General features: G+C 35.9%; 1 protein-coding gene across 1 annotated transcript; it reads left to right on the plus strand.

Moving 5' to 3' along the window:
- Nucleotides 1-713: 713 nt before the first annotated feature.
- On the plus strand, nt 714-1,127 carry LOC139849066 (uncharacterized). The gene has a single exon (XM_071838761.1). The coding sequence runs from the start codon at nt 714-716 to the stop codon at nt 1,125-1,127; it is 414 nt and encodes a 137-aa protein (XP_071694862.1).
- Nucleotides 1,128-14,345: the final 13,218 nt, after the last annotated feature.

A 14,345-nucleotide genomic window follows, 5' to 3' on the forward strand; every position in this document is an offset into this window, starting at 1 on the left:
TGGTCCTTTGTTTTTAAATTTTCTAGACGTTTCAACCGTCATTTCCTTTTTCTTTTTCTTTTTCTTTTTCCCTCAATTTCATTTTATTCCTATATATACATACATCTATTTTACATATTTTTTCATTCTATACACAATTACAACTTCATTTCATTTCTAATTCATATCTTCTTATTCTATTTCTACAAATCCTATACATGAATCTCAACTCAAACAAATCCTAATTCATATATTCTTTTAGGAATGTGCTTTTTTTAATTAATGAAATATGTTTGTTTTATATATTATTATTATTAAAATATTTTTAAAAAACTAAATAAAATATTAAAACACAATTAAAAAAATGAACACTAAAATGGACACTGTAGACACCTCAACCTTAGTCAATTTCAAGGTCCATTATTGACACTGAAATATAACATTGGTGCAAGGATACGGACAACTTGTGCTCTAAGATCAAAGTGTTGCTAAATTCAATAAATGTCACTTTATAGTAACATATACTTTATTCACCTTAAGGAGACCCTCAAGGAAAATCGTTAGAAAAATTCTGGTATTTATCAAAGTTTTAAGCTTGTGTATTTTATCTTATTTCAATAAATGTCACTTTATAAAATGACACGATTCCGGAGAAGTTTTATAATGGTAATTGGCATTGGATTTGGTCGCGTGAAAATTTAGGGAGTCGTAACGAGGAATCTCTTAGCTCTCTGATGCACGAATTACAGGACGTTCATTTATCCGATCGTGATAATCGTTGGGAATTTTCACTTAATTCGTCCGGTCTATTCCCGGTTAAAGATACGAGAAAAACAATCGATAGCACCATTCTTCCTAGTGGTACGATTTCTACTATTTGGTACAAATTTATTCCTAGGAAATTGACTATTTTTCTTTGGAGATTAAGGTTGGACTCGCTACCTGTGCGGTGGAATATGTCGGCTAGAGGTATCGAATTAAACTCTATTGTTTGTCCTGTTTGTAATAATGGAGTTGAATCCCGAGAACACTTATTTTTTGGTTGCGTTGTTGCTCGGATCTATGGCGTAAAGTCAGAGTATGGCTCAATTGTGATATGCTTGTTTTTTCGTCTTGGGATACGTTCTTTGATTGGATCGAAGGTGTAAGTTTATCGTTGATTAGTAAGAACCGCATCATAGCTATCGTTGTCACTCTTCTTTGGGCGATCTAGAGGTTTTGGAACGACATCGTTTTTAATGATTCATTTTGTATTAGTAGTAGTCTTTTCGATTTAATTAGATTACTAGCTTTTCGTTGGTTAAAACATAGAGATCATTTAGTTTCTAATTGGAACTATTGGCATGTTATGCCTTTGTAATTTCTCCTTTAGCACCTTGCTAGGGAGCGTTTTTCTTTTTTTATTATATCATTTTTTGGCCGTAAAAAAAATCTTATTTATTATATAAATAAATTGACGTATGTTCTATTAGTTTTATACATGTAGTTGTAAGTTAACTGTATACAATAAACAAGTTTTAATACTTTAAATACATATATTTAGAGTTTTTAAACGTGGTTGTATACGACAGTAAAAATTAAACTTCGACACACTTATAAACTATATTCGATATGGCACTTGAAATTATTACATTGTTAAATAACAAAAATTTATATTTATCTACCTTTTTTTTCGGAAAGCAAATATATAATAAACACGAGAAACCATGGAGCACCCCATACAACATGAGACAACACCACGACAATATGGGCCAAGTTGCGGTGACGGCAACTAGGCCATTACAAGATTACAGGAACAAGAATTGAACTAAGAATACTACAAATATTACAACGACTAAATCAAGTAAATAAATGAAAAAGACTTCACGAACCGCACGAACTAGGATTTGTAAGCCAATCAATCCAATCTATTCTTTTCTTTTTTTACCGTTTCGAAATCCATTTGTACGACTTCAGTTGAATCTCTAGAAGGGCGTTTGGTCTGTTGAAGTAATAATCTAGAAGGTGGCATGACAAAGTCAATTTGAACACAACTACCATATAGTTGACAACTTGTTTACAACTAGCATATAGTTGTCAAGTTGTTTACAACTAGCATATAGTTGTCAAGTTGTCTACAACTAGCACATAGTTGTCAATTTGCATACTACTTCTTCCATTTCTAAGTAGTATAAATAGAGCATCATACATGCTCAATTATACATCCCAAATCACAAGTGTTCTTGTATACCAAAAGAGTCTATAGAGAGTTAGTGAGTGTTAATCTCCTAATCACAGGAGATATAAAGATTGGTGATTATCCTTGTAATTAGAGAGAAGTGTAATTCCATTATTCTTATTAGTGAAACGTTTCTTTCCTTGCCCGTGGTTTTTACCCTATTGGGGTTTTCCACGTTAAATCTTGGTGTTCCTTTATTGTCTTTATTTCAAATATTACTAGCGGTTTGCTATAATTCAGTGTCGCTTTTCTCAACAAGTGGTATCAAGAGCTAGGTTCTTATATCTAGTGTGTATTAATCTACTTATCTAAGTAAGATTATTTTCACTCGATATAAGTTTTCAAGTACTATTTCTAGAAAAATAATGTTGTCGAAAAGAAGATTGTAATTATAGCAATGTCTACGAAATTTGAAATTGAAAAGTTTAGCGGGAGTAATTTCTCGTTATGGAAATTAAAGATGAAAGCTATCCTGAGAAAGGATAAGTGTTTGGCGGCAATCAGTGGACGGTCATCCGAGACTGATGAAAAATGGGAAGAGATGGACGGTCAGGCTATCGCAAATCTTCATCTGGCACTAGCAGATGGCGTTTTGTCTAGCATTGATGAAAAGAAGACGGCGAAAGAGATTTGAGATCACCTCGTAAAATTGTAAGAGACCAAATCACTCCACAACAAGATATTCCTAAAAAGGAAACTATATGCTTTACGCATGAGTGAATCAACTTCAGTGAATGAGCACATTAATAGCTTAAATACTCTATTTTCTCAACTCGCTTCATTGAGTTGCAATATAGAGTTACAAGAACGTGCTGAAATTCTACTTCAGAGTCTACCTGACTCGTATGATCAACTCATTATCAACCTAACCAATAATATTCTCACGAAATATTTAGTCTATGATGATGTTGCAGCTGCTGTTCTAGAAGAAGAAAATCGGCGCAATAATAAGGAAGACAGACAGGCCGGTTCACGACAAGTGGAGGCCTTGGTGGTTTCAGGAGGGAAATCAACGGAACGTGGCCCAAGTGGGAGTCACAATCATGGTAAACCGAAGTCTAGAAAGAAGAAGACCTATACATGCTACAATTGTGGCAAGAAAGGTCATCTGAAGAAGGATTGTCGGAGTTTAAATAACTCTAATCCTCAAGGAAATATTTCAAGCATTTCAGAAGATGAGACTGCTTTAGTTAGTGAAGCAGTGGTAGCAAATGAAGGCAGAAAGACATTTTTTGATGTCTGGTTATTTGATTCAGGAGCTACTTTTCACATGACCCCTAGAAGAGAATGGTTCAAACAATATGAACGTATCTCAGGAGGATCTGTATACAGTTGCAGTGATCACAAACTAAAGATCATTGGGATTGGAGATATTGTTCTGAAGATGCATGATGGTACAGTTCATACTATTCAAGGTGTACAACACGTGGAGGGTTTGAAGAAGAACTTATTGTCTTTAGGACAATTGGATGATCGTGGTTGTAAGATGGAGATACAAGACAAAATCATGAAAATCATAAAAGACGCAGTTGTACTTATGAAAGGAGAAAAGGTGAGTGCTAATTTATACATTCTGAAAGGCGAGACGATACGGGAAGCGGAAGCATCCATTGCTTCGAATAGTTCAAGTGATAAGGTTGCTATAACATGGCATCAAAAGCTTGGACATATGTCTGAACAAGATATGAAGATTCTTATTGAAAGAAATCTTATTCATGGTCTTACAAAGGTATCGCTACCTTTCTGTGAGCATTGTGTAATCAGCAAGCAGCATCGCCTGAAGTTTAACACATCAACTTCTAGAAGTAAATTGGTTCTAGAATTGGTTCACTCTGATGTGTGGCAAGCACCAGTTCAATCCCTAGGAGGAGCAAAGTATTTTGTATCATTTATTGATGATTACACTAGGAGATGTTGGGTGTACCCAATCAAGAGGAAAGCAGATGTGTTTGAAGTTTTCAAAGTTTACAAAGCGCGGGTTGAACTTGAATCTGGTAAAAAGATCAAGTGTTTGAGGACAGATAATGGAGGAGAATACACTGGTGATGAATTTGATAAATTCTGCAAACAAGAAGGCATCAAAAGACAATTCACTATGGCATACACTCCTCAACATAATGGAGTGGCAGAGCGGATGAACAGAACCTTGTTAGATAGAACAAGGGCGATGTTGGCAACTGCAGGCTTGGGGAAATCATTCTGGGCAGAAGCAGTCAGTACTGCCTGTTATGTGATAAATCGGTCACCGTCAATTGCGATTGAGTTGAAATCACCAATGGAGATGTGGACTGGAAAACCGGTTGATTATTCAGACCTTCATGTATTCGGAAGTCCTGTGTACGCAATGTACAACTCTCAAGAAACGACAAAGTTGGATCCGAAGTCCAGAAAGTGTTTGTTCTTGGGATATGCTGACGGAGTTAAGGGGTGTAACATCCAGAAGACGGGCCTAGTTGGAATTTACCTTTTTGTCTTTTTGTTCGTTTTGCGTTTTAAGGTGCTTTTTAATGAGTTAATTATTTGTTGAGTGTTTTTAATTAATTATTAGTCTAGTGGGTTCGTTTTGTGACCAGAGTCACAGAACATATTTGTTTATTAAATTTAGACTTCGTTTGAGCTACCGAACGAGGTACATTGCGTTTCAGTAAACAGATAAATACCCGTGTTTTATCCGGAATGAGATTTAATCCCATTTAAGAGCCCAAAAGAAACCGCCCCTCCCCTTGTTTTATTTACTGTACGTGGTTTTTGGTTCCATCCTTTTGTTTATATCGATCAAACACTACACACACATAGATGAACTTTAATCTTCCAAATTGATAAGGATGATGAAGTAAGATTGCAAGCTTTAAGTGGTGGTTCTCCTACCTCTCCCTCTCGTTCCCTCTGTCACGAATTCACAACCACCACCATTAAACCCTTACTTTTTAATTGATGAAGATGATGTTGGAATTCAAGCCCTAAAATAGTTCTTGTATATTATTAATTGAATTCTATCAAGGTTTGTCCTCTTTTCATGATTCTTCTTTATTAATTTAGGATTTATGACTAGTTTTATAAAAGGTTGTAAATTATGCTTAAATCTTTGATTACATGATGAAATTGTTTGATTTATGCTTGTTTGTGAATGTGTACATGTTAGTACACAATTGTGGACTCGTATTTGGCTAAAAATTGCAAGAAACAACTTGCTTTTGGGGGTACACCATGGTGGACAGCAGCGTAGCTGCTGCTGTTGCTGTTTCTAGGCAGCTGCCGCCGCTACTGCAGCTGTAGCTGGCGGCCGGTGGTGGCGGTTGGCAGCCGGTGGCGGTGTTTGTCGTTTTTTTGGTGCATGGGATGGTTTTGTTTGATTGTTTTAACCTCGACACGTTTGTATTAATTATGTTTAATTCGGTTTCTCTATTTTAAGATCATGACCCATTAGTTAGTTTAATTTGGGTAACAATGGTATATGTGTTATGTTGCTTTTGGAATGCTAGATAATTGTTGTTGTGTGTTTGCGCACCTTTGTGAACCCTTAACTTGGTCAAAATATTGCCCGAAACTCGATTATTGTGAGTGAAACCGAAAGGGACAGCAGGTACACTGCTGCTACTGTTTTTGCTACTGCGCGAGGTTGTTTCTGCTGCAATTTTGCAGCTGGAGCTGCTGTAAACTGCTGTTCACAACCCTCTTATGTTGTCGTTATGCTGATGTTCTCTAGTGTGGTGTGTAGCGACTTGGCATGGCTCGTAACTCGTTGCCCGTACTTATGATTTGGTGATTTGTGTGTCTATTTACTCGTTTGGACCCCGACCTATTCTTGTAAGTAGTGTTTATTTGCTCATTTAGACTTTGACCCATTTTATTAATTTCATTTGGGTTGTAGATTATAAAGTGGACTTTTTGTGCGGATGCTCGGTTAATCGTGACCCGAAACCCGTGGCCTGTACTTATGATTTATGAGATAACTCGTGGTCCGTTTATATAAATTGCATAATTTATTTAGTTTGGACCGTTCGTTTATATAAATTGCATGATTTATTTGGTTGATATATGACATAATTAATTAGGGTGCGTATACGTGTTCACTCGTGACCCGTTTGTTCGTGACCCGTTTGGGAAGGTAGTAAGTTATATTTCCTGACCGTTCAGTTATTGACCCGTTTAGGGGTGTTGATATTGAATCGTTCGCCCATTTGGACTTTGACCTATTTGGATGGATTATATATGTGTGTGTGTATATATATATATATATGTGTGTGTGTGTGTGTGTGTGTAAAAGTATATACATATAGAGAATATATATATATATATATATATATATATATATATATATATATATATATATATATATATATATATATATATATATATATATATATATGCGAGTATATATATGTATATATATACAAGAGAGTATATGTGTATGCAAATATGTGTGAACCGATCATTTTGACCCCGTTGACCCGTTTGGACTTATTTGGTTAAAGGTGGTAAATTATGATTCAATTGGGTCATAATTGTCACAATGACCCGTTTATATTATTTTATAAATATTGGAAATATATAGTGTATTGTAAGTACGTATATATATATATATATATATATATATATTGAATATCATATAGTTAGTAATGGTGGTGCGATTTACTAACTTGTTCAGTGTTTATTCTCAGGTGGTTCAGACGAGGAGAAGACCCGGTGATATTAGACTACCGAGTTTAGCTGGTGATCAGTGAGTGGGTCTATCTCCAGATAGAGTTTGAGTAGCGTATCATGCTACTGTGTTTAACTCTTTTACCAAGTTTAGTGTAATATAATTATCATGTGATATTAGTGATTGCCATGCTAGATGGATATAGTATGCTTGTTGATGTATGTGTTTCTACGTGCACTATGTGATTGACACCAGTCGGGCCTGGGGACACTGGGAACTCGTGACCGTGCCTAGGGAGGTTAGAGTCCGTATGAGGTCAACCGTGCCTAGGGAGGTTGAGTCCATAGGCTACTGATTGTGAGTATAGTGTGAACGACGCACCCCCTGCGTCAGGATGACTATACTGTGAATTGAGTAGCGAGGACTATCTGTAGACTCTAGCCCAATCAGCTAGGAGTCGTGTGCTCGTACAAGCCGCCGATCCTCATATTGTTGTATTTGTATGCTAGTGGTGGTTAGCATGTGGTGGTGATATTTAGAGTAAAGCTTGTGTGATGCTTAAGCTTATCCTGTTAGATAGATTCCACTCACTTAGCGGTGCGCTAACCCCCACATTTACACCCCTGCAGGTTTAAGTACTGTTGGGATTGGGAATTGGGCTGAAGACGTGTTTGACTCGGAGTACTCTGATGTGTTATAATGTAAAAGGAAAACTATATTTATTTATAATGTTTGTGATAAATTATTTAATTACGTGTTTTGTAAATAACGTGGTGTTTGTTAAATTAAGACTTCCGCTGTGATTTAAAAAAAAAAAAAAAAAATTTGCCTGGCGTTACAAGGGGTATCGCTTGTGGGACCCCACTGCCCACAAAGTAATCGTCAGCCGAAATGTTGTCTTTACAGAAGACAAAGATTTTGAAGATGTTAGCACTTCAAAAGAAACTACACCGATACATGTGGTAAATGAATTTCATAGAAATTCTTCTGAAGCAGTATCAAAGCACGTTGAAAATCAAGTAGTCGTTGATGAAGCTCCAGCGACTCGTATTTCTAATCGGGAAAGGAAACGTCCAGGGTGGCACTCAGATTATATTATGGAAACCAATGTTGCATATTGTTTTCTAACAGAGGAAGGAGAGCCAGTAACTCTTCGCGAGGCACTGAATCATTCAGATGCATCTCAATAGATGGCAGCTATGCAGGAAGAAATTGAAGCTCTTCATAAAAATAAAACATGGGAACTTGTGCCATTACCGGAAGGTAGAAAACCTATTAGAAACAAATGGGTGTATAAGATCAAGCGAAATGGCGATGATCAAGTGGAGCAGTATCGTGCAAGACTGGTGGTCAAAGGATATGCTCAGAAAGAAGGAATAGACTTTAATAAAATATTCGCCCCCGTAGTTTGACTTACAACAGTTCGAGTAGTTCTAGCAATGTGTGCTACATTTGATTTGCATCTAGAGCAGCTAGATGTGAAAACTGCATTTCTTCATGGAAACCTTGACGAAGAAATTTATATGCTTCAACCAGAAGGTTTTGAACTACAAGAGAACTTGATTTGCAGGTTAAAGAAATCTCTGTATGGTCTTAAACAGGCGCCGAGATGTTGGTACAAGAGATTTGATTCTTTCATAATGAGCCTTGAATATAGCAGAATTTATTCAGACCCTTGTGCATATTTCAAGAGGTTTGGGGACAATGATTTTGTCATTTTGCTGTTATATGTAGACGACATGTTAGTTGCAGGCCCTAACAAAGATCGTATCAATAAGTTGAAGGCTCAGTTGGCTAGGGAGTTTGAAATGAAAGACTTGGGTGCCGCAAACAAGATTCTAGGGATGCAAATTCACCGAGACATATATAATAGGAAGATTTGGCTTTCTCAAAAGAATTACTTGAGTAAAATCTTGCAGCGCTTCAATATGCAAGATAGTAAGCCAATCTCAACCCCGCTTCCTACTAATCTCAAGTTATCCTCCGTTATGAGTCCTAGCAGTGAAGACGAGAGGAAATAGATGTCTCGAGTACCGTATGCATCACCAGTGGGAAGTTTAATGTTCGCAATGATATGTACAAGACCAGACATTGCACATGCAATGGGAGTAGTTAGTTGGTACATGGCGAATCCTGGTAGAGAGCATTGGGATGCGGTTAAGAGGATCCTAAGATACATAAGGGAACCTTAGATGTTGCATTATGTTACGGGGAACGAGAATTTATTGTCAAAGGGTATGTTGATTCAGATTATGCAGGAGATATTGATAGCAGTAAATCTACCACTGCATATGTTTTCACACTTTGTGGTGGAACAGTAAGCTGGGTTTCAAAACTGCAGTCAGTTGTGGTCACGTCAACAATAGAGGCATAATATGTAGCAGCTACTCATGCTGCTAAAGAGGCAGTATGGTTAAAGATGTTGTTGGAGGAACTCGGATACAAACAAGAGAATATCACTCTATTTTATGACAACCAGAGTGCCTTGCATCTTGCAAGGAATCCAACATTTCATTCAAAGACAAAGCATATACGAGTTTAATATCACTTCATTCGTCAGAAAGTGGAAGAAGGAATCGTGGATGTGCAGAAAATTCATACTGACAACAATGTGGCTGATTTTCTAACAAAGTCGATCAACTGTGACAAGTTTATTTGGTGTCGTTCCTCATGCAGCCTAGCAGAAACGTAAGCAACATCATTGGCAAGGAAGGATTAACGTGTGAAGATTGATTGAGCTTCAATCAAATCTTCAAGTGGGAGATTGTTGAAGTAATAATCTAGAAGGTGGCATGGCAAAGTCAATTTGAACACAACTACCATATAGTTGACAACTTATTTACAACTAGCATATAGTTGTCAAGTTATTTACAACTAGCATATAGTTGTCAAGTTGTCTACAACTAGCACATAGTTGTCAATTTGCATACTACTTCTTCCATTTCTAAGTAATATAAATAGAGCATCATACATGCTCAATTATACATCCCAAATCACAAGTGTTCTTGTATACTAAAAGAGTCTATAGAGAGTTAGTGAGTGTTAATCTCCTAATCACAGGAGATATAAAGATTGGTGCTTATCCTTGTAATTAGAGAGAAGTGTAATTCCTATTATTCTTATTAGTGAAACGTTTCTTTCCTTGCCCGTGGTTTTTACCCTATTGGGGCTTTCCACGTTAAATCTTGGTGTTCATTTATTGTCTTTATTTCAAATATTACTAGCGGTTTGCTATAATTCAGTGTCGCTTTTCTCAACATGGTCCACCGATTGCCATAACTTTATACCGAGACTTGAGAGTTGACCCGAGATATTACCCTGAAAAGCTTCTTCAATGCTTAGATTTGTGACACCCCCAACACCCCTTTTTATAGACCCGTTTAAACAGTTTATAATTCTTTGAGACTAACAATTTATTCTACAAAAGTTTAAAATAGGTTATTAAATTAGAACGGTATATTTTAATGTATACCGACTTTGTTAACATTCATTCATTTCATTCAATTATCATTATATTATAAATTATAAAAATTTATAATAAATAATGATTACAATAATAATAATAATAATTATTATTATTATTAAAGATAAACGCAAACTCCTTATTTTCAAGATAGATTTCGAAAAAGCATTTGATTACGTCAACTGGAATTTCCTTGACTAAGTTATGCATCAAATGAATTTTTCGGATAAATTGCGAGGATGGATAAATGGGTGTTTAGTTTCGGGAAGAACTTCGCTCTTAATAAGAGGAAGTCCTACAAAGGAATTTTCGTTGAAAAAAGGATTGAGACAATGAGATTCTTTGTCTCTCTTTTTATTCAAAATTCTGGGTGAAGCTTTGAATATTGCTTTGAAAGATGCATCCTCGTTAGGCATTAATAAAGGAGTAACAGTAGGCGTAAAAAGAGTTCATGTGACCCACCTGCAATATGCAAATGGCGCACTTTTCTTCGGGGGATGGTCGAATTCAAATTTCTCAAATCTCATTACTAGTGTATCATGTTTTGGTGATGCTTTAGGATTAAGTATCAACCTCTCAGAATGTAACTTTTTTGCCTTAATATCCCATATCAGGATGTTTTGCAACTGGCTCAAACTGTTAACTGCACTCATGGATCCCTTCCATTTATGTATCTTGGGATTTCAGTTGGAAAACAAATGACAAGTTTAGGCGCATGGACTGAGGTGAGTTGCAAATTCTCGATTAAACTCATTTTATGGAAAGCCAAACAACTATCTATTGACGCTGGACTAACACACACTATTGCGGTCTTGGGGAGTCTTCTCTTATATTTCATGTCACTTTATAAAGCCCAAATAAGTGTGATTGATAAACTTGAAACATTAAGAAGAGATTTCTTATGGAATACATTAGACAAGAATTCAATTTGGTGGGTTAAATGGAGCAGAGCGTTGGCGGAGAAGTCCTTTGGAGGCTTGGGTATTGATAGTATCCAAGCAAAGAATTTTAGTTTGTTGGCCAAGTGGTGGTGGCGATTTAGAAAAGAACTCCCTTTGGTCAATGGTGACCGGCTCGATATATATAGTGATGATGGTGGTTTGGTTGATAAAGCAGACACCAATGTGACTGGCCACCATCGAATTGGTGCAACATCATAAAATTTCGATTAAATATAAAAAAAACTTGTGTGCCATTCTTGTCATCTTTCACTCAAAAATAGGGAATGGTTCTAATACATCATTTTGGCATGATGTGTGGATACCCAATACCACTTTAAAAACTCAACTACCATATATATGTGCCATGGAGTCTTTAAAAAATGAAATTGTTGCAACAAGGTTACCTATTACATAAAACGAAGTAACTGGGTCATGGGCTTGGTGCAACATGTTGGAAATTTAGTGTAATTGGGGATTTAATCTACACTTGTAAATGGGTTAGGAGGTACAGAGTGTACACCCATTAAATGATAGATTACCCGGACCCGAAAGTGGTTTTCCATTATCACAAATTTGAGTGATTACGGAAGTATTATTCCTGCACTAGGTGAAACATCTCCATCGTGGAAATAAAACAAACAACTTTATGAAAAGGATTTAATCGATTTCCTTGATTTGGTTGTTGGAAATAAAACAAACAACTTTATAAAAAGGATTTGTTTTAGATTTGAAAAGGAAATTGAATTTTATGAAAATGATTTAATCGATTTCCTTGATTTGGTTGTTGGAAATAAAACAAACAACTTTATGAAAAGGATTTGTTTTAGATTTGAAAAGGAAATTAGTTAGTGAAAAATCTCCATCGTGGAATAATACTTGTTTTTGGGTGCCTATAAATAAGAACTATCATTCATGAGAAAAAATAGATACAAAAACACCTTAATACTCTTATGCAAAAGAGTTCTTGTTTACTGCCAATAACAAGAACTAATCTCTGTCTTATCCCAAAGTGATATTCGTGTAACCCAGGCAATAAGGGTCGAATAATTACTTTCGGAAAGTGATACCACAATTCAGTGATTTATCCGGCTATCGATTATTTTACCCTACACGAAATTTCAATAAAACCTCCAACAATCGAAAGTAATTATTTGTTATAATCGATGGCGGCTACGATGAAACACATGACGGCGAATTTCTCTAAACTTGATAAGTTTGAGGGAATTGATTTTAGGAGATGGCAAAAGAAGATGCACTTCTTTCTGAGCAGCATGAGTGTGGTGTACGTACTCAGCACACCAATTCCTGAAGTTCATGGTGATGATGCCACTGTTGAACAAATTCGGAAAAGGTTCAAGTGGGAGAACGATGACTACATCGCTAGAGGTTTAATCCTCAATGGTATGGCTGATTCCCTTTTTGATATTTACCTAAATGTTGAATCTGCTAAAGAACTATGGGACTGTTTAGAAACCAAGTATATGTCTGAGGATGCTTCTAGTAAAAAGTTCCTTGTGAGTAATTTTAATAATTACAAGATGGTCGATCCTAGACCGGTCTTGGAATAATACAATGAGCTCATTCGTATACTTGGTCAATTCACACAACATAAGATGAACATGGATGAGTCTATTCAAGTCTCAAGCATAATTGATAAACTACCTCCATCTTGGAAAGAATTTAAACATTCTTTGAAACATAAGAAGGAGGAGTTAACTCTTGTTGAGTTGGGTAGTCATCTGCGTATTGAGGAATCCATCAGGTTGCAGGATAATGACAAGCCAAAGAGCAACGAAGTTGCTGGTACGTCTGTTGTCAATATGGTGGAACATAAAAAGTTCACTAGTAATAATGACAAAAAGGGAAAACGTAAACATCAAGGTAATAACAAAGTTGATCCTAATAAGAAGTCTAAATAGACTTGTTGGAAGTGTGGTAAATCTGGACACTTGAAGAGGGATTGCAAGGTTATTTTTGGCACTAACAATGCTAAGGGATCTAGCACAAATGGTTCGGGCAATGGTTCGAACAACCAAGCCCCAAATGGTCAGAATATATTTAATAATTCGGCTAAATTTTTTATGTTTCGTATATATCTGAGATTTGTTTTGTGCAGGATGATGATGTTGCGTGGTGGGTTGACTCTGGAGCTACTATTCATGTATGTAAGGATAGATGTTGGTTCAAGACTTACGAGTCGGTGACTGATGGATTAATTCTTCATATGGGAAATGAGTCAACAGCCTCTATTTATGGACTTGGTTGTGTGGATTTAAGTTTTAGTTCTGGAAAGATTGTTTCTTTGTTTAATGTTTTGCATGTACCACAAATTAGGAAAAATTTGGTTTCAAGTAGTATGTTGAATAATTGTGGTTACAAGCAAGTTATTGAATCTGACAAGTTTGTTCTATCTAAAAATGGTTTATTTGTTGGATTTGGTTATTTGAGTAATGGAATGTTTAGACTAAACATTGAACATGTAAGTGTTGATATTGCTTGTATGTCTACTACTAGCATAAATAATTATATTCTTTGGCATGCTAAACTAGGACATGTACACTTTAAAAGAATGTAAGATATGTCTAAAGATGGATTAATGCCAGCCTTTGATATGAACAATGAAAAGTGTAAAACGTGTATGTTGACAAAGATCACTAAGAAACCTTTTCAAAATATACATCGTGATACTGAGATTTTGGAATTAATACATAGTGATTTATGTGATTTGCATGCAACTCCTACTTTAGGGAACAAAAAATATTTTGTGACTTTTATTGATGATGCTTCTAGGTTTTGCTATGTTTATTTGTTACATACTAAGAATGAAGCATTAGATAAATTTAAAATATTTAAAACTGAAGTAGAATTACAACAAAAGGCATTGATTAAAAGACTTAAAACGGATAGGGGAGGTGAATACATTGACCAATTGTATTTTCAATCCGTTGGTATTATCCATGAGACCACAGCTCCTTATACTCCACAACAAAATGGTATATCTGAGAGGAAGAATAGGGTCCTCAAAGAGATGGTTAATTCCATGTTATCCTATTCGGGTTTAAGTAAGGGATTTTGGGGTGAAGCTATATTAACAGCTTGTTA

This window comes from Rutidosis leptorrhynchoides, chromosome 1 (genome assembly GCF_046630445.1).
Source record: "Rutidosis leptorrhynchoides isolate AG116_Rl617_1_P2 chromosome 1, CSIRO_AGI_Rlap_v1, whole genome shotgun sequence".
NCBI classification, from domain to species: domain Eukaryota; kingdom Viridiplantae; phylum Streptophyta; class Magnoliopsida; order Asterales; family Asteraceae; genus Rutidosis; species Rutidosis leptorrhynchoides.